At 35.0% G+C, this 26,349-nt stretch overlaps 1 protein-coding gene across 1 annotated transcript in view; it reads left to right on the plus strand.

Moving 5' to 3' along the window:
• Window positions 1-26,349, plus strand: part of arhgap42b (Rho GTPase activating protein 42b) — a 173,932-nt gene that overhangs the window by 85,685 nt on the left and 61,898 nt on the right. Inside the window, exon 4 of the mRNA XM_073850019.1 lies at window positions 18,093-18,164. Coding sequence (XP_073706120.1) covers window positions 18,093-18,164 — 72 coding nt within the window. The remainder of the gene's footprint in view (window positions 1-18,092; window positions 18,165-26,349) is intronic.

Consider the following 26,349-nt stretch of genomic DNA (forward strand, 5'->3'; position numbering starts at 1 on the left):
CTAGGGGCCAGAAAATCCCTAACACCCCATACACTTGCATGCTCGCCGTTGTACTATTCTTTGAAATAACGGGGACTTGGAGTTACTGCCCTGTAAAACTATCGGGAAGCAGTGGTTAGAAAAATTAGTTTGCAGTACAACAATCAAAACTTGGCTTTTGTGTGGAGTTGCTGAAATAATTAATTTCTTTATATATAAACTGATCAAGTTGTGGGTTAATTTGGAGGAGACCGTTTGTTTTTAGTATACTTCACCTAAACCACACTACAAAAGATTCAAAGGATCATGTCAAACCCAGTAAACATTGAGACTGTTATTTGTGACATTCGAAGAAAATAGATGTGTATAAAACCTAACTGAGCAACAATCTCTTAAAGAGATAGTTCACCCCAAAATGAAAATTCTGTCATTAATTACTCACTCTCATGTCGTTCCAACTTCAGAACACAAATTAAGATATTTTGGATGAAATCCGAGAGCTTTCTGACCCTCTATAGACGGCAAGGGGCTTACCACGGTCAAGGCATAGAAAGGTACCAAGAACAAGGCCAAAATGGGCGAAGATAAAAATCTTTGTCATTATTTTACCTTTGTTATTAAAAAATAAGAACAAAGATAGGCACATACACATATACAATATACAAATAAAACAAACAGTGCTTTAATTTTCAGGTACAGAAGGTGTATTTATCAGTAGCATTCAAGAAATTGAATGAACAAATATAACAATAAAACACTATATACACTATATACATAAATTATACATTGACTCTTATTAAAGCAACTGTATTAAAGTTCAAGTCAAGAGCAGTGAGTGATTTTTCTTTGTACTTTGTTTTATTAGCCTACCGTCACCCAAAAATTATTATTTTTTAAACATAAAACATGTTGAACATAAAACTTATTTCGAATAATGTGGGTAACAGTTGCTGTGTTATACTTCCATAGTATTTTTTTCTCTCTCTCTCAAAGTCAGTGGGGACCAGCTACTGTTATCCACATATCTTCTTTTGTGTTTAGCACAAGAAAAAAAAATAAAAAATAGAGATTTGGGGCAACATGTGAGTGACAAAATCGACAGCATGTTTAGTTCTGTCGTTTTAAGAGCTGCATGCATCTAGTATACAGGCGCACATCCATTTTTCTCTCAACTGTTTACTTTCACTTTAGACATAACCGACTGTGTTTATATGTAATCCTTGTGTGTTTTTGACAGTATTATTAGCAAATCAGACACCAAAGATAGCTTAGTCGAGTAATCAGGCGCTGTTTGACAGGCTCATTATAAGCGCATTTTGCGAATACGAGTAAGTGCAGTGTTCCGTGAGGTGAGTAATTAATGACAGAATTTCCATTTTTAGGTGAACTATCCCTTTAAATGTTTTTCTAATGTTTTCATTCTATAACACCTTTATTAAACATGGACCTTTGCTTTCATTAAAAAGGCCATGCTCATTTTATAAATGTAATTTAAATTTTAGACAAGTGCAAACTGGCTGATTAATGCAAATATAATTGGCCAGCTTTACAAAACCAGGTGATTATGTTCGCCTATCTATTAATTTTAATGAATAACCTTGATATACAATAAAAATAAAAAAAGTACTTTACTTAAACAGCCTTGGACAACATATGCAACACCTAGTGGACTCGTTCTCTCTCAAAATTCACCTCACACCTGCACTGCGCATCTGAGCAATGTTTTAAGCCTGGTTCAAATCCAGATTTGTGTCCACTGTCAGAATTTTTTTTTTAGGCTTTTCTGATGTAAAACAGCAAAACTTGCTGTCTAGTCCCACGCTACCAATGACAGCATAGACACTGTAAAAGACGGCAAGCGATGAATGGTCGGGTACGCGATGCCATAAAGAACCATTTTTGGTTCCACAAAGAACCTTTCAGTCAAAGGTTCTTTAAAGAACCATCTCTTTCTTACATTTTTATAATCTGAAGAACCTTCTTTTGCTACAAGGAACCTTTTGTGAAACAGAAAGCTTCTTCAGATGTTAAAGGTTCTTTATGGAACCATTTAGACAAAAAAGGTTCTTCTATGGCATCGTGGAGCACCTTTATTTTTAAGAGTGTAGCAATGTGTAGTCTGAAATGTTTCTTGTTCACAACAAGATTTTAGGAGTCAAAATCGCATAATCTGACACAGTGACTGACATAACTACTCATTAGCAACCACCCAAGGGTGCATTTCTCAAAATCAGCTATAATCTCAAGTTCTGTCATTATCAATAGATTTCAACGGAACTCGCAGCCATAGTTAGCCAACAATGGTTTTGGGAAACGCACACTAGAACACTGTAGAAAATGCACCTTAGTAACCTTCTAGCAAAGTTTGGTCTGTGATTGGAAACTATCTGGAAAATTTCACTCTGGCTGTTAAACACCTTTGGAACTGCCATTTGTCCATGACAATTACATAATAGGTGGCTGTGCTCCGGAGCTGCACATTCTTTGGTATGGAAATCTTTTCAGGTTCATTTCTTCACTCAGTCCTTCAAGGTCAGACACAAGTAAAAATCAAGGATACACTAGAGTGCCAAAACGAACTAAAAGGAACTGTGCTGTGAATATACAGTATCAGGATCCAGAACAGCTTAAAAACCACTTTTAGCAATGCCTTTGCAACTGTCCAGCCATTAAACAAAAAGCATTCAATCCAAAATCCCACTATCATAGCAACCCCATATCAAACCATTTTAGAACAATCTGCCACTGTAGTTACACCCTGTCAACCACTAGCATTGTAGCAGTTTTGCATGGGCAAGCATCTCTCCCAAATTCTTTTTTGACATAATATGAATGAAAACTAGAATGAATGGACGGTTGAGGGGAATTAACAAATAAACTCAAAGCAAACCCAGCATTCCAGATCAAATTTCCTCAGCGGCTTTGCGAGTGCGCGCTTTCACAGACGAGAAATTGAAACAAAATCCTCGACCCACCAACCCCCCACGTCCCCTAGTCACATCTGGAGTAAATCAACAACCCAAAATAGAAAAGACACTGAGCGATAAGAAGCCGCTTTCGCTCACTGCCTCACAGATACACGTGTATCAGATTAGTGCCACTTCCTGTTTTAGTGGTTTATTAGTTGAAATATTTATTTCGGTGCCAGTGCTAATTCAAGGAAGCTTTGGGATGGTTTGTACAGCGAAGGTGGGTTATTGGCACTAGACGGTAAAGGTTTTATAACCGTCATGATGGTTTGCTTGGCTCAAAGCCACAGAAGAAATCGGTATCCGTGTGTGTGCGTCTGCCACCCAAGTGTGTTATTGTGGAGCACAGACTTATCAAATTCCACCGTTTTAAAGAGAAGTCTGGTTTAATTCCCCGGTGTGAGACAGCAAGCCTTCTCAGCAGAAAGAGAGATGGAAAGCTTGTGTGTGTGTGAAAGAGAAAGAAAGTGTTTTGTGCTCTGCATGGTTGGAGATTGTTCAAGGCCGCTGAGTTCTGATGGTATTCAGAGGCCAGGGGCCTGATGTTGTGGCGCTTTTTTAAAGGTGATCATATCCTTTAGGGAAATCCTCTTGAAGCTGTTCCAGAACAAATCTGTCCTTCGAGCCGATAATGTTGTGAAAGCACTGAAATTTGGTTCCTTTTTTGTCAGTCTAGCCAGGTGTGGTTATCTTCAGCCTGCACCCCGTTTAGTAATTTCCTCACTTTGCTTGACACTGTTCCTCTTAGCTTGTTTTGTGTTTTAGACAGCTCAAAGCACTCTTTTACATCCCGTCTTACATTAAGGCTATTAAGAAGACAGGCCCTCAGCTGTGTTCATTCATGTAATCATGAGTTCTCACCAACATTTGTGCTTACATTCTGCCCTAAACCACTCACAGCTTATTACACCCTCACATTAAGCTTCAATTTGACGCCATTTGCATTCAAAGGCGCTCTTTTCATGAGCTTAGGTTTGTCGTTCAGCTATGTTAAAGTTCCAGCGAGTGCAGCCAAGTGCTAAAGCTGTGCTGGAGTAAATCTGATGAAAGTGGGACATTTTATCTCAGGATCAGAAGAAAAATATAGAAAATAAAGACTATTTTAGTATCATTATGTTTATTTATTTATTTTTTTGTAATGTGTATTTTTTTTTTTTTTTTGTAAAAGTGTTTCTTTTATTTCATTTTATCTATTTGTGTCAATAGATTTCAATTACTATATGTATTTTAAAGGCATTTCTCTTAAAATTAGTTTTTTTTCTCTCCTACACTGAGCCATAAATCTCCACTTCAGTAGCAGTGACCGTAAAGATATTTATAATATTACAAAAGATTGCTATTTCAAAAAATGTTGTTCTTCAGAAAACCCTGAAAAGTGTATCATGGTTAAAATGTTAAAAAAAAATAGACCGTAAAAAACTTAAAGATTCCAATAGTCTTTTTATTTATGTATTTTTTTGCTAAATATTTGTGAACATTTTCTGATGAAATTAATATGATGTTATTTTCATCAGAAGTGCACTGAGTGAATCTCAAGATTAGAGTCTACTTTTTCATCAAAAATACAGTAAAACAATAATATTATGAAACATTTTACAACCTAAAATAACATTTTACTTTTTAATATTTAAAAAGTAATGTTTAAAATGTTTAAATGTAATTTATTGGTGTGATCAAAGCTGAGTTTTTAGCATCATTACCCCAGTCTTCCAGTCTTGCTGCTCAAAAAAAAAAAAAAAAAAATATATATATATATATATATATATATATATATATATATATATATATATATATATATATATATATTATTATTAATGTTGCTGCTAATATTTGTGATATTATTGTGCTTCTTTAAAACTTCAATACTATTCAAAAATGTGTTTCTTTTTTAAGAAATAATACTTTTATTCAGCAGGGATGGATGAAATTGATCAAATGTGACAGTAATGATATTTATAATATTACAAAAGATTAATTTTTGAAAAAAAAATGTTGTTTTGAACTTTCTAAAAATGGTTAAAATATATAAAAAAAAAAAATAGACCTTAAAAATTCCAAATTCCAAAATATATTATTTTTTGTTATGTATTTTTTGCTAAATATTTGTGTACATTTTCTTCACTACATGAAATGAGAGAAGTGGTTTAAAAGTGGTTTGTGGTTTTAAAAAAATGTCTCCCCTAATTTACAGTTTAAACCATATTTATTTAATTTTAAATTCTAGTGCAGTAAGGAGAATTTGGTATGAAAATAAGCTTAATTGTCATGGGGAAAAAAGCAAAAATTGAGAGCAACCACCAAAATTTTGGCGAATAGCTAATTTAAAGTTCATGCAAACCGCAACCTGGTTTAGGCTAAAAGCCGTGAGTTGTCCAATCTTTTGTTTATCCTTGCTGTGATTGCATTGCGCAGCGTGGGCACGCATTGTGCTGAGGCCAGTCTTATGGAATGTCACATCGAGCGTGACGACAGAGACTGAAAAGAAGTGATTGTTTCCAAGATTTACAGAGTTTGTTAATGGGACTCAAGAGGGCATTTTTGGTGAGACACACATGGACTCCACTATACTGTGACTCCAGGACTCGAGACCAAATCACTGCCCCACGGCTAGAGCCAGACAACAGGGAGGTTTATTTGAGTTTACTGTAACTAAGACAAATGTGCCTTTGAACAAAAGACACCACATGCCTCTCACAGCTAAATAAAATAAACAGAGAGAACACATGGATAAGGTCAATACACATCAGTTAAAAGCTAAAGCAAAAATAATTAAGGGGAGACACTGCAGGCAAAAACACTGTTTTTCATGCACCTGTCACGTTTGAGATTTTGGGCTTTTTGGTGTTTCATAAAGTGTTTTTTCAGACTAGTAGAAAGAAAACAGCCACAAGACACTGTTAAGTGTTTCTTTTATAGCACTTTATCTATTTGTGTCAATGGATTTCAATTACAATGCATATTTTTAGAGTTTTTTCTCCACTTCAGTAGCATTTACACACACCAAACTTAAATTTTTTATTCCTGTCTATATTCTGAAGGTTTTTACAGAGGGATTTGTTCATATATAATTTGCTTAATACTTTATATTTTATTCCCCCAAAATGGTAAAAAAAATACATTGTTTTTTAGTTATTAGTTAGTTATTTTCTGAATTATGGAGTGACAATATGAGATTCCCAAAATCCCCTCTGTAAAAACATTTGACTCCAATATGTAAAATAAAATCAAACAATAATTTTGAAACTGACTTCATCCAGTGTTTAGATTTTTGTGCTAGAAATGTATGCAAATTAGCACATATTTCATGAAATAATGTCTCATTTGCACATTTAAACCTAACATTTAAAAAAAAAAACTTGTAATACAAAAAAGTTTGCAATTATCAAAGTTTTTTTTCTTTGATTCTTTGATCAATAGAATGTATGAAAGAACCATTTATTTTAAATATAAATACTTTGTAACATTAATGATGTCTTGACTGTCACTATTCCTTGTAAAGTGCTTCTTGAGCAGTAAATCAGCAGATTAAAATGCTTTTTGCCATCTCGATTTCACCATCCCGAGCAGGAAAACATCTGATGTCGGCTCATTTACTCTATTTGCAGATGAGGTTTGTTCAGGAAGCAGGTATTAGGCTGCAGCAGCACCTTGAGGTGGTAAAACCGGAGGTGAGATTTGTGTCTCGCTCAGAGAGTGCTTAGCATAAGCACAACTTAATTAATATTGTAACTGAGAAAATGCTGTCATCAAAAATCAATACGAGTTCATCATAGAAATTAGACGTTCCATGCTGCTGAAGCGCTTTATGGGTAATGGATTTCCCTCTCTCTTTAGGTCTGTTGAGCACCATCCAAATGAATCCAGCAGACATTCGGTTTTCAGCTCAAAGTGAATTTTTGCAGTCAACCTCACTGACACCAATTAGAGTCGTATACAGATCACCGCCGACTGTTCTCAGATGCCGGGGATGAACCAGGTGCTTTTGTTCCTTGCAGGCTTTTGCTTTGATCTCTTATGAAAAGTTTTTTATGAGTAACTTGAAAGGGTTGATGAGTTTGTTATCATATGATTAAGTAAAAGTTTTGATGGCTAACAACTTCATGTATTTTTCAGTGGATTTCAAATACAGAATGATTACTTTAGTGTTTCATTAAAATGTATAATTGTAGATGTCTTTGAACTCTTATATCTAGTGGGCTTTGCTCATACACCACATACACTTAACTTTGAGTGAATTCTGCCTTTTTTCTCACAATTCCAAGTTCATATCTTGGAATTTTGCCTTTTTTTCTGGCAATTCTGAGTTTATATCTCACAATTCTGACTTTTTTCCTCAATTCCAAGTTTATATATTGAATTTTTGCCTCTTTTTCCTTACAATTCTGACTTTTTTCCTCAATTCCAAGTTTATATATTGAATTTTTGCCTCTTTTTCCTTGCAATTCAGACTTATTTCTCGGGATTCCACGTTTATGTCGCAATTCAGCCTATTTTTTATATTTTTTTTGAAATACCGAGTTCAGATCTTGCAATTCTGACTTTTTTCCTCAATCCCGAGTTTATATATTGGATTTTTGCCTCTCTTTCCTTGTAATTTGGACTTATTTCTTGGAATTCCAAGTTTGTCACAATTCAGCTTTTTTTTTTTTTTTTGCAATTCCGAGTTTATATCTAGCAATTCTGACTTTTTTCCTCAATTCCGAGTTTATATATTGGAATTTTGCCTTTTTTTTCCTCGCAATCCAGACTTATTTCTCACAATTCCGAGTTAATATCTCACAATTCTGACTTTTTTTCTTGTAAATTCCGAGTTTATATCTCATAATTTTTCTTGAGTTTAAATCTTGCAATTCTGACTTTTTTCCTCAATTCCGAGTTTATATATTGGATTTTTGCCTCATTTTCTTCGCAATTTGGACTTATTTCTCGGAATTCCAAGTTTATATGTCGCAATTCAGCCTTTTTTTTTTTTTTTTTTTTTGCAATTCCGAGTTTAGATCTCGCAATTCTGACTTTTTTTTTGCTCAATTCCAAGTTTATATATCGGAATTTTGCCTTTTTTTCCTTGTAATTCAGACTTTATTCTCTGAATTCCGAGTTTATATCTCACAATTCTGACTTTTTTCTCGCAATTCTGAGTTTATATCTCGTAATTCTGACTTTTATTTTTTTCACAATTCTGAGTTTATATCTCTGAATTCTGACTTTTTTTCCTCAATTCCGAGTTCATTTATCGGAATTTTGCCTTTTTTTTCTTTGCAATTTAGACTTGTTTCTCGGAATTCCGAGTTTATATGTTGCAATTCAGCCTTTTTTTCTTGTAGTTCCGAGTTAATATCTTGCAATTCAGCCTATTTATTTATTTATTTTTGCAATACCGAGTTCAGATATTGCAATTCTGACTTTTTTCCTCAATCCCGAGTTTATATATTGGATTTTTGCCTCTCTTTCCTTGCAATTTGGACTTATTTCTTGGAATTCCAAGTTTGTCACAATTCAGCTTTTTTTTTTTTTTTTTTTTTTTTTTTTTTTTTCAATTCCGAGTTTATATCTAGCAATTCTGACTTTTTTCCTCAATTCCGAGTTTATATATTGGAATTTTGCCTTTTTTTTCCTCGCAATCCAGACTTATTTCTCACAATTCCGAGTTAATATCTCACAATTCTGACTTTTTTTCTTGTAAATTCCGAGTTTATATCTCATAATTTTTCTTGAGTTTAAATCTTGCAATTCTGACTTTTTTCCTCAATTCCGAGTTTATATATTGGATTTTTGCCTCATTTTCTTCGCAATTTGGACTTATTTCTCGGAATTCCAAGTTTATATGTCGCAATTCAGCCTTTTTTTTTTTTTTTTTTTTTGCAATTCCGAGTTTAGATCTCGCAATTCTGACTTTTTTTTTGCTCAATTCCAAGTTTATATATCGGAATTTTGCCTTTTTTTCCTTGTAATTCAGACTTTATTCTCTGAATTCCGAGTTTATATCTCACAATTCTGACTTTTTTCTCGCAATTCTGAGTTTTTATCTCGTAATTCTGACTTTTATTTTTTTCACAATTCTGAGTTTATATCTCTGAATTCTGACTTTTTTTCCTCAATTCCGAGTTCATTTATCGGAATTTTGCCTTTTTTTCTTTGCAATTTAGACTTGTTTCTTGGAATTCCGAGTTTATATGTCGCAATTCAGCCTTTTTTTCTCGCAGTTCCGAGTTAATATCTTGCAATTCTGACTTTTGTTTTGCAATTCCGAGTTTATATCTTGCAATTTTGCCTCTTTTTTTCCGCAATTCTGAGTTTATATTTTGCAATTCTGCCTTTTTTTTCTCACAATTCTGCATTTTTTTACTTTTTATGTTTGGATAAGGATGTTTAGATGTTTAGAATTCTCAATTATCATTTTTAGATCTTGCAATTCTGACTTTTTTCCACAATTCCGAGTTTATGTATTGGATTTTTGCCTTTTTAAACTTATTTTTTGGAATTCCGAGTTTATATCTTGCAAATCTGATTTTTTTTCTGGCAATTCAGAGTTTATATCTTGCAAATCTGATTTTTTTTCTGGCAATTCCGAGTTTATATCTCGTAATTCTGCCTTTTATTTTTTTCACAATTCCGAGTTGATATCTCTGAATTCTGCCTTTATATATATAAATACAGTATATAAATATGTTCACTTCAACCATACTTTTTTCCTCAATTCTAAGTTTATATATCGGATTTTTGCCTCTTTTTCCTTGCAATTCAGACTTATTTCTCAGAATTCTGAGTTTATACGTAGCAATTCAGCCTTTTTTTTCGGCAATTCCGAGTTGATATCTCGGAATTATATAACTTTTTTCTCACAATTCTGCCTTTTTTTATATCTCTGAATTCTGCCTTTATATATGTAAATATATATTTATTTCAATCATGCTGCTTACAAACCATAAATTTGATGAATGTTTTAATTTTAAAAAAAATATTTCACTGCACAATAATATGGCATAAAACCATGAAGTATCATAAAGTTTCTATTTTTATTCACAGACGCACAGTCTTTCTTTGTTGTTATTGTTATTATTATTATTTTTTCCCACATTCATCCTACTTTCTGTTCTTTCAGCATTGTATTTAGGCCTTAGGGCATGATGTCTCTTGGGGCGTTAAATAGTTCTAAGAAGTGGAATGTAAAATCAATCCACTTCTTTTTGGATGTATGTTTTACATAAACTTGCCGAATGCTAAAGCAATTATTTTTTGGATTTAAGCCCCTTTTTTGATATCCCTGGTATGTCTCCAGTGACATGGAGATGATCCCTACAGGTGAGACTCTCTTCAAAGGCCCCGTCAAGACAGGCCATTCCAGATAAGGATGATTACGACAGCTCATCCCGAAATGAATTCCAAAGGTCAAGTGTCCTGAGAACTGCCTCCACAACTACAGAGGAAAAAATGCAATGAAAACCTTCACTGTTGATATCAAGTCATTCAGATTCAGATTAGTCACAGTGTCTGAGCACTGCATCGCAGGATGTTTTGCTCTACAGCCAGGGAAGTTAAGACGGTATGAAATCAGCCGTGAGGACGTTCCACTCCAAACGGGTAATAAAGTGCAACCAAGGTGTCGATTCAACTCATGCATTTAAATCATACAGATCGGATCCCTTTCAGATCTAAGCATCGTCCTAGAAAGATACACACACACAGACACACACACACATAGACCTGTTTGTGCCTTACAGATTTTTCAGAGTTTCGAATACACATGCTTTATTCATTGGTCATAAAATAATAATCAAGGAATGAGCTGAAAATTAGAGTATTTATTGAGTTACTTTCCAGTTAGCCGCATTTAGCGTTGATCGTCTCCACTAGCCGTAGGGATGATGCTCGTGTTGCAGTTTTTTCCCTTGTGACGGAATATTAATCTAACCAGTAATTCCTTTGATAAAGTTACGCTTTCGAAATTCTCTATTCAAGGCTCCGGGGGACGTTTCTGAATACCAATGAAGCAGTGCTTACTAAATTGAAATAAAACAAAGGAATGAAATGAGAAACTGATAGAAGCGGTGCAGGGTTTGGGGTTTGCAGCTAATCACAGAGCGTTCGGATGTAGATGAGGTTTGTGTGCCTTTGTCAGGCAAAGGTGAGGGTGACCGTGTGTTTCAGGGGGTTTTAGAGACAATGAAAACAATTCTTTTTGATTTATGGGTGGAGGGAGACGCTCTCCAGAGATGGTGGAGGAGAAAGGTCTCTCTAAAATTAGAGCAGGTATTATGTGCTGTGTTATAGCTTTATCACGCAGCCTCACGGCGCAGGATAACTCTGTTAATCAAACCGAGTGTCATGTCACACCGCCGCGGCAGGTCTGCTCCACATACGCAGATGTGCATCCTGAGCTGATGTATTTGCATGTTTTGGGCAGAGAGGTTTATAATACCTGGAGAGAGAAATATCCATTAGCATTCCTATTCATCTCAATGGCAGTTGCAATGAGCTGCAAAAAATGTACTTTTTTTTACATTTAAACACTATAATAATATAATATAATAATCCATTCTATATTATATTATGATGCAATAACTCAGTGCATGAATAAAAGATTCAAGATGTTAAGGCAAAATGACTTTGTGTATGGGGTTTAGCCTCAAATTTATAAGAACTGTTGTGCATCTTTGAGCAACACAGAATTTTCTTTCTTTTTCTTTTTCTTTTTTTTTTTTTTTTTTTGGCTGAACTGTCTATTTAATACCCATTTAAAACCCATTTATCTCACAATATTATTTATGCTATTTAAATTACACATGTGAACTGCAATAAACAATCTGTGAATACCAATTTAGATGCAGCAATTGACAAAAAAAAGAAAAAAAAAGACCATTGTAGTCTACAGTTGATGTGTAATAAATGTTGAGTCAAATAGAATATTTGGTAACACTTTATTTTAAGGACCAGTTCTCACTATTAACTATATATAGCATTCATATTACTATCATATTGGCTGTTTATTATAACTTATTAATGCCTTATTCTGTATGACCATATTTTAGATCCCTTAACCCCAAACTTACTAACTATTAAAAAAAGAAATTAGTTTATTGAGGGAAAAGTTGTAGTTAATAGTTAGTTAATAGTGAGAATTGGTCCTTTAAAATAAAGCGTGACCAAATATTTCTTTCTAAAGCTACTTTTTGCAATGTTTATTTGATGCTTTTCTCATTTAACACAATAATGGCTTTAAATGGTCTTTCTCGGGCCAAATTTGATGTGTGATTAATTAGATTAATTAATTTTCCACCACATTGTGTAATTAGATTACAAAAATGTCATAATATAAGCTTAATCGATAAAATAACGTATTTGTACAGAGAATATTGATTTGAGTTGTAATATTTTATTAGCCAACAAAACGCAACGCTTCCACAAATAAATGTTCTTAGCAAGCGAATAGCGTCGATTGCAGATACCTGGATGAGCCTGTGTTATTAGTTTTTACTGGTTGTTATTGGAGAATAACATAACTCGGAATGAGGTGACTGACCAATCAGAATCAAGTATTCCACAGAGCATGTAATAATATAATATATATAATATGTCCTTTGTTTGAGACCTTCAGATTCATATTGACAACAGACTGGACAAATAATACTGAGACTCTTCATTTTTTTAAAAAAAAAAGGACCAGAGCAACAAAACAAGTTTTCAGTGTGTGTAGCTGCACATGTTCTTTCAGTCTGTTGATGTGCTTGCCTTGTTCCACGCTGTAGTGAGCTGGGGCTCTGGGAGTAATGCTGGAGATGTACAAGCTCATCAAGAAATCAGGCTTTTTCATTGGAGAGGAACGGAAGCATCTGGATGTTGTAGAGAAGAGGAGAATGATGCCCAAGCGGCTGGACAACATCATGGACAGTACCGCATGTTCAGAAGTAGGCTGATTCAGTCCTGGTGCAACAGAAAGCACTACAGGAAGCCAATCATGCCTACTGCCGGAAGACATAATTCATCAACCATGTGCAGAGGCACCATTGACCTTTAGTGAATAAGGACCCTGCTCTGAGTTATTCTTGAGCACAACATGAAAAATCTTAAAATACATAAATGCAATTCAAGATTCTGTACAATTTCAGCTGCTTCTGGCTTTCATAAATATTCTGGTTATGACACCTCCACAATAGATGTCTTTTGTGATGCCTGGGCAAATTGTGTCAAGAAATTTGTATTCTTCTTTAAAGTTTACTTCAAGCATTATCTATAATTTATGGATAATCTGTCCATGTATCCGTCTGTCTAGCAACCACCTAGGAAATCCTAGAAGCAACCGCCAGAACACCCTAGGATCTGCCTGGAATCCAGCCAGAAATGCCCTAGAAGTCTACTAGAATACCACACCATAGCAGCAGAGTAACAATGCCTTGTAACCACCCAGAAAACATCAGCAACCACCTCTCAACATCCTAGCTATTCCCGAGCACCTGGGACACCATAGCCAGCCCTAGATTTCTAGGGGTCCTAAAAATCAGTGCGTTTATAAAACCCCCAAAATGAACCCCAACCCCTTATTATACACTTTCACTGCCAAGAAACGAGTTTAAACAGTCAGTAATACAATAAAAAGGAAGAAAATGACATACAATAAGACAAATACTTAAAAAAAGATACAAATGAAATAATTTCAGTTACTAAACATACTAGTGTAATATTCCAAAATGTTAATAAAACACTGCATAGTCTTCACCAGATTAATTCAATATTTATTGTTTTCGGATTAAAGTTGCTAAAGTTATTTAGTGAAGAGCAGTGACGGATTCTCTAGTTTTCTTTTGTTGTGGATAAACATTAAATGTGGCCCTGGGATAGCCTGATGAGACAGACCCACAAAAATGTAGGGTCTGGGCACTCTCCATAGACAGGGCTCAACCGGAGGGGTGGGATAAACGGTTGTCTTTCAAACTCCCTCTCCACGCTATAGGATAGCGCTACAACCAATCAGAGCAACGAAGAAGGTGACGTAGTCAGAGTCCCATGGGTTTTCCCACCAGCGGAGCTAGCTGGTAGATCAAACTTTTGCCGTATCCGGTTGGCAAAACTCCAAATACATCCTTCTTTTGTAAGAACGACCTCAGTGCAGTTCAGGGCTCGCAAAATTTCAAAATCTCTGGTAGCCCTTCGGGCAGGTACTCTTCAGATTTTGGCAGCCCGAAAATTAATTTAACTAGCCCAAATAAAAAAAAAAAGACATTTTTTAGTATAGAAAATCAGATAGGAGTCTAATCAAAAACGTTTTTAATACACAAATATAAACAAATGTCAAGGAAGTAATTTTATTTCATTATATTTATTTCATTTAGTGTATCTGCAGAATTTTTGAATATTAATTTAAAGCAATTCATGACCCTTTTTAAGATCTGCACAAGTAAAATAAACAGTAATGGGATTGGACAATGTAAAGTAGAATGTTAAGACATAAAATGGCATGATTTATAATTCAGATACAGTTTCACACAAAAACACAATATCTTACACTATGGCATTTCGTCCTTTATAACATTAAAAGGGATAAATTGTGTAGTTTATTATATTTATTTAAAACATAAATATTAGATTTTTAGAAGGCACCTTAACTTTTTACATTTACAACTCTGTGTTTGCTGCATAAAAACATGGGTCGATAATTGCAATAATTTGACCATAAACTGCTGAAAAAATGTGGAAATAAAAATTAATTATCTGTCACGAGGGAGTGCTTTAGGAGCGCTGAAATAATACGGTTTCCATAGTAACAGCTGAACACAAAGCTGTATTAACGCAGTTTTATCAGGCATGAAATGAAAATTCCGACAACACGTTTCTGAGGACAGTCGGTTCCCTTCAGAAACATTCATATAAAGACATCAGTGCCGCGTTTTGTCTTTGAAATGTGCAGCGGGCATATTTCTTCAATGACATTGCCTTTTGAAATTTAATCCAGCCCTATGGCGATTCTCGTCTTTCCGTCCTCAACTGTAAGACCTCTTATACTATTTAACATATTTAAAACTTTTTATGGCCTTAAATTTGATACAACTAAGTTCAGGAGTTTTTAAGGACCTGCAGGAGCTCTCTACTTTACGATATCCCGTCGGGCAGTCTGGTGAAACATTTTGGTAGCCCTACTGGGAAACACAATAGCCCCGGGACGTCGTGCTAGCGATTTTGCGAGCCCTGCGCTTTCTTGTTCTTTTGTCAGAGAAACGCTTAACTTCAAGTCTTTCAGAGTGGCGATTCGAAAGAAAGTTGTTCGCTAGCAGCAGCCATCGCTCTATCTCTCACTGAACCAGAGAATGTCTGACGGAACTTATGGTCGCACGTCAGTCGTCATCATGTTAAACCCGCCCACCGACTCGTGATTGGCTCGGTCGATTTTGGATTTTTAGAAATCTCAAGTGAATGGAGAGTAACTAGACTGCCCTTGGAAGCAAATGTAATTTGCTGCCGCTAGGGGCGCGTCTAGATTCTAGGCTAGCCCTGGGACACAAAACCAGTCATAATAAGCTTTCCATTGATGTATGGTTTGTTAGCATAGGACAATATTTGGCCGAGATACAACTATTTGAAAATCTGGAATCTGAGGGTGCAAAAAAATCAAAATACTGAGAAAATCACCTTTAAACAGTGTTGGTCATCTTACTTTAAAAAAGTAATTAGTTACAGTTACAAATTACTTCTCCCAAAAAGTAATTGAGTTAGTAACTCAGTTACCACATTGTAAAAGTAATTAGTTACTCAGCAAAGTAACTGTGACGTTGTTTTTTATGTTCTATAACGCTATTACGTTCTATAACATCTTTAATATCAAAGATGTTTATATTAACTGATTGAGAAATAAAAACAATATATACAGTATTGTAGAACATTTGGTATTTATTTGAGCTCAATAGATTGCAGCCTGCTATATTATATGCATAGAAATAAAAACATATAAAAAATAAATATTGTGCAAAATAAAGACACAAATGTAAACTTGGGTAAAAAAAAACAAAGGAAAACCTGGCCATTAGTGCAAATCTCTGTAACTGTATATTAGGCCTACTGCACAATAAACAGAACACTATCCAACTCTTAAATATTCAGTATGCCTTTAATTTCAATTAACGAGAAGTAGTGCCGGTACTTCCAGTTCGCGAACGCTAACTTTGAATTTCCCCGGCTCGTCGCCATTGTCACTCACGCTGTCTTGTGTTGGTAGTCAGAGCGTGCAGTGACTGAGACAGCGTGAGCAGGGCACCGCCCACCCAGCCAATCATCATCGCATTTGCAACGGTGTCATCATCCCCACCCCTGCTCTCTCCAGGCAGCTGATGGGTAGCCAAAGCATGACACCTCGCGCTTTATTCAACCAAATTTTAGTAACGCGACACTTTACATTCTCAGTAAAGATAACGGCGTTGCAACGATGGGAAAAGTAATTAATTAGATTACTCCGTTACTGAAAAATGAACTCCGTTACTAACGCCGTTATACTTAAACGGCGTTACTGCCAACACTGCCTTTAAAGTTGATTGAATGAAGTTTTCAAATGAAGTTTTTAGCAATGCATATTACTAATCAAAAATTAAGTTATATATTTATATTTGGAAATGTACAAAATATCTTCATATAACACAATCTTTACTTAATATCTTAATGAGTTTTGCCATACAAGAAAAAATGATAGTTTTGACCCATACAATGTATATTTAGCTATTGTTAAAATTATACCCATGCTACATAAGGCTGCTGCAGGTTTATTAGGCTGCTGTCACTTTAAGATGCAATATCACTGACAAGCATTCAAGCATTTCCCCACTTGTTTTTGTTCAAATAAGACATGCATTTATGTGCACACCCATAGCACAAGGCATATTTGTGAGCAAGGACGCCTCCTGGTGGTTCGGAGGCTTTACGCAACTTGTGTACTTTGCATATAAGAAAGATCTGCACTGCAACCTCCTTGCAAAGCCTGAGTGAACACCCATAGAACACCCTAGCAATGGGCTAGCAACCACCTAGAACATCCTATAAACTGTCTTGCATAGTCCAAACAAATACTCAGAACAGCATAGCAACCACATAGCAACACCATTGTAAAATCTCAGGATCTGTGGAGCAGTGTGTGCAAACACACACTCACAGACTGATGGTGTAACTGACAGAGTCTTCTGTTAGGGGCTTTTAGAGCGAATATTATAATACCAACAATCACAGAGATATAAAGGGAATAATTTAGAATTTAAATGCATGCTGTATCTGTAAATGTGACCCTGGACCACAAAACCAGTCATAAGGTTACATTTTACAAAACTGAGATGTATACATCATATGAAAGCTCAATAAATAAGCTTTCTGTTGATATATGGTTTGTAAGGATAGGACAATATTTGGCCGAGATACATCTATTTGAAAACCTGGAATCTGAGGGTGCAATAAAATGCACTAAAGTTCACCAAATTAAGTTCTTAACAATGCATGTTACTAATCAAAAATTACATTTTGATATATTTATAGTAGGAATTTTACAAATAATCGCATTGGAACATGATCTTTACTTAATTTCCTAATGATTTTTGGCATAAAAGAAAAATCAATAATTTTGACCCATACAATGTATTTTTGGCTATTGCTACAAATATACCCCAGCGACTTAAGACTGGTTTTGTGGTCCAGGGTCACAAATGTAAAACTCCGACCTCTGCTTGTTGATAGCCTTATTTCTCATGGCTCTGACAACGCCAGTGTGTTTCATGACCTGTTTAAAGCAAAAAGACATTTTCTTTTTTCTTTATTGCTCAAATTCACAATGTTCATATTATTACTCATTTTCTTCATTTTAATAGTCGGTGGAGTGAACTGCAGCAGTGTGCTCTGCAGTTCTCATTAAATGAATACTGATGAATGAAGTTTTATCGCACTAATCATTACTGCTCTTCTGAAGTGTTGGTGTGAATGTTCTCACAAGCCTACTGCAAAAAATGTAAACTCGCACCACAAATTTGCTCATAATAGTGAGCTTAAAATTCTCAGCCTTTGGCGTTAATGCTACATGTGCCTTCTAACTTTAATTCAAGCTGTGAACTTCACAGAAGTTAATGTAGTTTTTTGAAGACCACTTTCTCATGAAATATTGTGTCTATGCTTGATTGATTGCAGATACAGAATGCCGATGATGTTCTGATCACGCCCTTGGAGAGATTCCGGAAAGAGCAGATCGGAGCAGCCAAGGTAAGTCATCCTATATACCTTCAGACAGTAACCAGAAATACCCTGGTATTTGGATTTGGTACCAACTTATGCTTGTGTGTATGTTTGGAAACGTGTATGTGTTTAGACTGGACAAATTTTGTTTGGACTATGTTCTGTTAAAATCTTTTATTTATGGTTTAAAATATTCCTTGCATGGTTTTTGCTGTTAGTGTGTTTTGGTGGATATATTAAATACCTGAGGACAGTAATATTTTATGAATGTTTAGCCATTGCAAGAGTGTCTTCATACCTCTAACTAAAAGGTATGTAAAAGTGTCAGCAGTATTTGCATGTTTGCCAAGTATCTTGGAATAGCAAGTAAATACCAAAGTGTATGGATATGGTAATAATTCAGTATCTAGGTGTACATCAAAGCAATGTGGTACTACTGTGTTGCATGGTCTATGCATCCCTGCCTCTGCTGAACTATTTTTATCCCCATTCTGAATCAAATGATTTGCGGTACGTGCTTTAAAGTCCCAATCTGAATCAAATGTTTCGCCATACGTGCTTTGAAGTCCTGTTCAGAATCAAATGATTTGCAGATTCAGAGTTTCAAAAAGCTACGTTGATACTGTGTTCTTTACTCACTTTCTCTGTATAATTTATTTGTTGTTTGAAATTAAATCATTACAATTAATAGGCCGAACTTACAATGTTTTTATGAAATTGTGATAATGTTAGAAAAAGTTTCCATTGTATTAAAAACATTTCATTATCTGGTACTTGCCTAAAAAATGGGTATATAATGTGCATTGTTTACATTACTTTAGGTTACTTTTCAAAAGCACCCCTCCCCCCCCCTTCAGCTTTTTCACAAATCGCACCCTTGTAATAGTTAATAAATAATTTGCTATTACAGTACAAGTATGCCTTCATACCAAAGAAGTACCTTAGAACTATGCTAGTACCATGCTATTATGTGAAGGAAATTTGAGTTTCATCAAATATGAATATATATCGAGATTCGAGACCTATGGAATAGGGGTGTGCGATATGACGATTTTTGATCGTGGACGATTAAAATGTCTCCACGATCTGCTTTTGAATAAATATCGTAGTATCGTGCTACAGTGTGCCTCCGTCTTAATATACTGTACATTCACTCACGGGACACTGCACTTATTCATATTCGCGATCACAAAAGTACATTATTTGAATGTGCTTCAAAGTCTTGCCGGTAAAATAACGCCATTTGGTCCGCGCGCTGTTCTGGCATGCGCTTCATGAGCGCGTAAACCTGAAGCACGTGCGCTAAAAGCCTGTCAGACAGCACCTGATTACTAAACTGAGCTATCTTTGGCGTTTAATTTGCGTATACTATCAAAAACACGCAAGGATTACATATAAGCACAGTTGGTTGTCTAAAGTGAAAGTAAACAGTTAAGAGAAAAACGGATGCGCGCCTGAATAGATGCGTGCAGCTCTGCGACAGAGCTAAACATGCTGCCGATTGTCATTAAAGGGACAGTACATCCAAAAATGTTGTCACTCACATGTCCTAAATCTCTATTTATTTATTTTCTTGTGCTTAACACAAAAGAAGATATTTTGAAGAATGTGGGTAACAGTAGCTGGTCCCCACTGACTTAAAATAAATAAATAAAATATATGGAAGTAACTGGGGACCCAGCAACTGTTTGGTTACCCACATTATTCAAAATAAGTTTTATGTTCAGCATGTTTTATGCTTAAAAAAAATGCGAGAGTGAGTAAATGATGACAGAATTGTCATTTTTGGGTGAAGATACGCTAATAAAACAAAACACAAAGGAAAATCATTCACTGCTCTTGACTGAAGAACTTCAATACAGTTGCTTTAAATGTTGCTTCTATGTATAATTTATGTATATAATGTATATAGTGTTTTATTTTTATATTTGTTAATTAAATTTCTTGAATGCTACTGATAAATACACCGACTGTACCTGAAAATGAAAGCACTGTTTGTTTTATTTGTATAGTATGTGTATTTGTAACATGTAGCTTATCTTTGTTCTTATTTTTTAAAAACAAAGAAAATAATGACAAAGATTTTTTTGTCTTCGCCCACTTTGGCTTAAATATCTGCCATTCTTTTTATTTTATATTTTGTTACCTTGTAAGGTTTTGGTTTTAAAATAGAAAAATTAATTTGGCTGTACTACTCAGACAACTTGTAAAAAAGTAAAACCAACATGACAAAGAATCGTGATAAAATCGTGAATCGTGATATTTCTTGAAAAAATCGTGATATGATATTTTTACCAAATCGCCCACCCCTACTATGGAAATGCCATCATTGTACCTGGGTACAGTTAAAGTACTTTTCAGAAGCTGCTCTTGTTTAAAAATAACAAATTGAGGCTTATAGTCCTTTCATTGTGTCGTATCAGGTCACTTCCAATTTTGCTGTCTACTGGACATTAGTACAATTTTTAAATTGCATGATGATTGGTTGTTTTTCAGGTGTGCACCTTTCCTTGAAATCAAAATCAACCCCTTTTTACTTAATACAAATTCATGATTCATTGGCACACAACGGGTTTTCTTTTAAAATGTTGTTTTTCACCCTCCCCCTCCAACCGTCTGTCATTTAGAGACCAGTTTCATAATCAAATTTCTCACTGAATGTCTAGATTAACTCTAAAATGTTATTACAGAAGCCAAATGAGTTTTGTGACGATGCAGTCTTTACCTTGCCTAGCAGTATTTCAAATAATGATTAAGTGAGAAAAATGAACCCAGCCCAGGTGAGAAAAAGTAATGCAAAAGTAACATAAAGCATTGCTTTCTATAAAAAGTAAACAGTTACACAATTAGTTACTTTTTAAAGGAGTAAGACAATATTGTAGTGCATTACTTTTTATTAACTTGTAGGTGCTTGCAGGTGCTCTACCAAAAAAAAAAAAAAAAAAAGGTTCATAGTGGTACTGTAGTGCAAACAGGGCTCTAGAGTGCGACCAATTTGGTCGCATGTGCGACCTAATTTCTCAATGGTGCGACTAAAAAAAATCAAAGGTTGCACCGGTGCGACCAGCCGTTCGAGGGGGAAAAAAACGAAACTCCGTCAATCTTAAAGTCTCCCTGTTGCTCAACAACAGACACACATTAGACCCATATCGTGGTCTAAACCAATCAGAGATAAAGGACGGATCCCGCCCCCCCTCTGATTGTCCGTGGTCCAGATATTCCTGTACGTGTGTGTACGTTTGAAAATGCATGTGATGCAGTCAGGATGTCTCTACCTTGTTAAGCGTTCACAATGCCTCCTCCGCAAAAACACGGACTGGATCGCGGACTCCATTCATAAAAACCGAATTTACTATGGCGCGGAATGCCACGTAATACGTTGATTTCTGGATTGATAAATCAAAAGTTGGTCTGTCACTTGATTTCTGGATTGATAAATCAAAAGTTGGTCTGTCACTTAATTCAAATCGCGATATGGACTAGTGTCTATGAAAACGGAAAGGCAAAAAGACCGTTTAAAATGAATCCTGCATGTTCCGTTTGCCATATGTATTAATGGTGGAGACGTGTATTTTTTTTAACTGCACACGTATAGGCTACTGAAGCACGCGTGACGCTCCCGCTAATTTTTGGCATTTGCATCTCAAATGAACAGATAAACTCAATCTCCAAACCTACTGTGTCACTTTTACCGTTTCATTTGAGAAAGCATCATTTCATACTGTACAAACAGAAACTTCACGGCAATCTGTCAAAATAAAAGTACGGTTTAACATGAAACAGAACAATATTAGTACTGTATTACTTTTGTACAGTATAAGTGTTTATATATTCCTATTTATAAATCATATATATGTTTGGCAAAAATTAAAAAGGTTTATTTTTCATTTGATTAAAAATAAATACATGTTTATGCTTTCATTTGATTATGAGAAAAATTCAAACAAGAATTTCGAAAAAATAAAATAAAAAAAACAATTGTAGAGCCCTATTGTTCAAAATGTTAAAATAGAGAGTTTTGGACTTATTTTTTCACTGAAATGTTTTCGTTATTACACAAAGTAGGGTAAAGTACTGGGGGAAAAAATATGCTTCAAATAAAGAACTTTATATTGACCAGATTGTTAGTTAATCATTTACAAGTCAATATTGCCTATATGGACAGGGATTAAAAAATAAATAAAATAAAAAAGTAAAAAAAAAGTTAACTTGTAAAACTGCGGTGTTGAATGTGATGCGGTTGAAAATTTGGGTGCACCTAACTCTTGTGCTGGTGCACCTAAGAAAAAAAGTTAGGCGCACCAGTGCAACCAGTGCAAAAAGTTAGTCTAGAGCCCTGCCAAAATTGAAATAAGATAAGAAATACTACGAAGTGCACCTAGATTCTTAAAAAAATACATGGCATAGAAAATATGGTAATTCTGTTGGTACTTTTTTAGGTAGTGGTATGAAGGCACTCTCAAAATGGCTAAACATTCATAAAATATTATCTTTAGGTATTAAATAATAATAAATTCAAATCATGCTAACAGCAAAAACCTTATAAGGAATATTTTAAACCATAAATATCACGGTAGCAGATTTTGGCAGAGTGTAGTCCAAACAAACTTGTTTACAGTCCAAACACAAACACGTTTCCAAATGCACACGCACACACACACACACACACACTGCATTGCTGTAAGGTAGATACTCATTATACATTAAAATAAGCAACATCAAAATGTCCAGCAGTTTGCGCCTCTTGGGGTCTAAAAGATCACACACACATATTCAATCACACCCATGTACAACTGCACTCAGTTCTAAATAAATATATACCTATACACTCGAACACACATGAGTGTCTTCCTTGAGGCGAGTGTTAGGTCCACCCATCTGTACATAACCCAAGCCCTCTGATTTATATTCCTACCTCAAAGCCACTTTTGATTTATTTTGCATGAAAAGGGTTTGTGCGTGTGGCTTGCGCTTTGTGGAAGGTTCACTTGCAGGACCAGAGGACCATATTCTCTCTGCTCTTGAGCGGATGGGTGAACACAGTGCAAGCAAAGACGGATTTTCATGAATTGAGATCAACTGGTGTGGTGTTGTGTGGCTCTCTATCTTTTGATTTTTAGTAAAAAGAAATTGCATTTAAAGTTTAATGATACTTTGTGCCAGGATTAATGTCACTAAGGAATATGCAGTAGTGCAAATGAGATTTGTTTTTTGGTTTTGGCTAAGCCTCTGTTGACATAAAACACTTTTTTTTATAAATATATGTCTTGGCATGAAGGCTTTTACTGCATGGAGATATATGTATTTCACTTGCATCTGGCCAGAATGTTATATCTTTGTATCGTGCATTGTAACCTCCACATCTCACTCTGTTTTTGTAAACTAAACAAAAGCGTCATGTCGTTGACCTCAGCATCTCTCTGCAGAAAGTGCACTTATGAAAGTCATCACCCAAGTCTCTACTTTCACTCTTTATCTTCTTTTTAACCACTTGCCTTTAAAAGCTTATCCCTTTCTCCTCTACTATAAACACACTCTAAATGTGGAGAATGGATTGAACACTAGCCACGGAGTTAGGAGCCTTACTAAAGGATTATGGGAATGTGGGGGATCGGCCGGCTGCCAGACCTCCTCCTCACTCAAATTTAGTGTTCAGAGGGTGGCTAGGAGGTTTGGACATCCTTATTAGGGAATTACAGCCTCACTGCAACTCCAGCTGGTTAACGGAGTGAGGTCAGTGGCCGATAAAAGGGCCGCTCAAACCCAAAGCCTGAAAAATTTATTTCCTGTTGGCCAAGCAGCCCTATTTAGCACCTCACAGGCACAAGGCTTTTACTATGGGAGAGCACTTACGTATAGGTCATCAGAGCTCAGAATCACACGCTGTTCAAGTTTAAAAGAAACTCAAGGAAACTGTTCGTTCTTCTCCATGCAGTTAAAATGCACCATTTTGCATTTTAAAACATTTGGCTTCTCAGTATTTCATGTAGTTTTTCACATTTGTCTTGGAGATTGATTTTGTTTTATTATTGATTTGAGGTTAATTCTCTTTTTCCTTCCTCTGGAAATGTGACTGGCACAAATCTACCCCAGAACAACAGTTAATGATCGCAGATAATCTTAGCAAGACTGGCGTTTGTAATTCTCTGTGAGCCGCATCTCATAAAACTGGACCCAACAGGTCATGAAATCAGCATATCAGCTCAAAAACGTATAAATAAATAAAGCTACAACCTCAAACCTGACCACAGACTTAACATATGCCGATATCCCTCATATACACATTTTAACCAATACTAATGTATTATGTTGCATTTTTAAGACATATCAGCATAAATGCTTTAACTTTTGTTATTGTATAATTTTTTTGTTAATTTCCCTGCCTGACATATTTCCTGTGTTTACTTTTACTTAATGTGATGTTGTCTCCACAGATTAAATACCAGCCATATTAGATCATGTTTGTTCCCTTTCTAAAGTATGTAACTGCAATAATGGCATCATCGTTTTAAGAAGTCAACCCTTAAGGACAAGGACAAAACTTTTTATTCATTACTTTTGTTATGGTGATCAGACAATTTTAAAATATCAACTCTGTTATCATAATTTTGTATGGTAAACAGTTGATATTTGTAGAAACATGACATTTTAATTCTATGAAGAACCTTTTCGTTTTTTGAGCTCACGCACAAAAAATTTAAAGTCAAATACCTAAAACATGAAAACATAAAATTGTCAACCCTGGTACCTTCCTGTAGCTAACCCTGAAAACATCACATTTCAATTCTGTTTCTAAGAAGCATCTTTTAGTTTTTTGACCCTTGCACAAAACATTTAAAGTCAAATACATAAAACTTAAAAACATACAACCGTCAACCCTGTTACCTTCCTGTAACCTTGAAAACATCACATTTAAATTCTATTTCTAAGCATCTTTTAGTTTTATGACCTCATGCACAAAACATTGAAAGTCAAATACCTAAAACGTGAAAACATAAAATTGTCAACCCTGGTACCTTCCTGTAGCTAACTCTGAAAACATCACATTTCAATTCTGTTTCTAAGAAGCATCTTTTAGTTTTTTGACCTTATGCACAAAACATTTAAAGTCAAATACACAAAACTTAAAAACATACAACCGTCAACCCTGTTACCTTCCTGTAACCTTGAAAACATCACATTTAAATTCTATTTCTAAGCATCTTTTAGTTTTATGACCTCATGCACAAAACACTGAAAGTCAAATACCTAAAACGTGAAAACATAAAACTGTCAACCCTGGCACCTTCCCGTAGCTAACCCTGAAAGCATTACATTTCAATTCTGTTTCTACAGTAAGAAGCATCTTTTAGTTTTTTGACCTTATGCACAAAACATTTAAAGTCAAATACATAAAACTTAAAAACACACAACCGTCAACTCTGTTACCTTCCTGTAACCTTGAAAACTTCACATTTAAATTCTATCTCTAAGCATGTTTTAGTTTTATGACCTCATGCACAAAACATTGAAAGTCAAATACCTAAAACGTAAAAACATAAAACTGTCAACCCTGGTACCTTCCCGTAGCTAACCCTGAAAAAAATTACATTTCAATTCTGTTTCTAAGAAGCATCTTTTAGTTTTTTGACCTCATGCACAAAACATTTAAAGTCAAATAAAACGTAAAAGCATACAACCGTCAACCCTGTTACCTTTCTGTAACCCTGAAAATATATTTAAAGTCTATTATTAAGAACCAATGTTTAGTTTCATGACCTGGTCACAAAGCATTTCAAGTCAAATACTTAAAACATAAAAACATAAAACTGTCAACCCTGTTACCTTCCTGCAACCCTGAAAACTTTATATTTAAATTCTATTTTTAAGAACCAACTATTAATTTCATGACCTTGTCACAAAACATTTCAAGTCAAATACATAAAACATAAAACTGTCAACCCTGTTACCGTTCTGTAACCTTGAAAACATATTTAAATTCTATTTTTAAGAACCAGCTATTAATTTCATGACCTTGTCACAAAACATTTCAAGTCAAATACATAAAACATAAAACTGTCAACCCTGTTACCATCCTGTAACCTTGAAAACATATTTAAATTCTATTTTTAAGAACCAGTGTTTAGTTCCATGACCTGGTCACAAAACATTTCAAAGCAAATACTTAAAACATAAAAACATAAAAATGTCAACCCTGTTACCTTCCTGTAAC

Source organism: Garra rufa, chromosome 11 (assembly GCF_049309525.1).
Source record: "Garra rufa chromosome 11, GarRuf1.0, whole genome shotgun sequence".
Classification (NCBI taxonomy): Eukaryota; Metazoa; Chordata; class Actinopteri; order Cypriniformes; family Cyprinidae; genus Garra; species Garra rufa.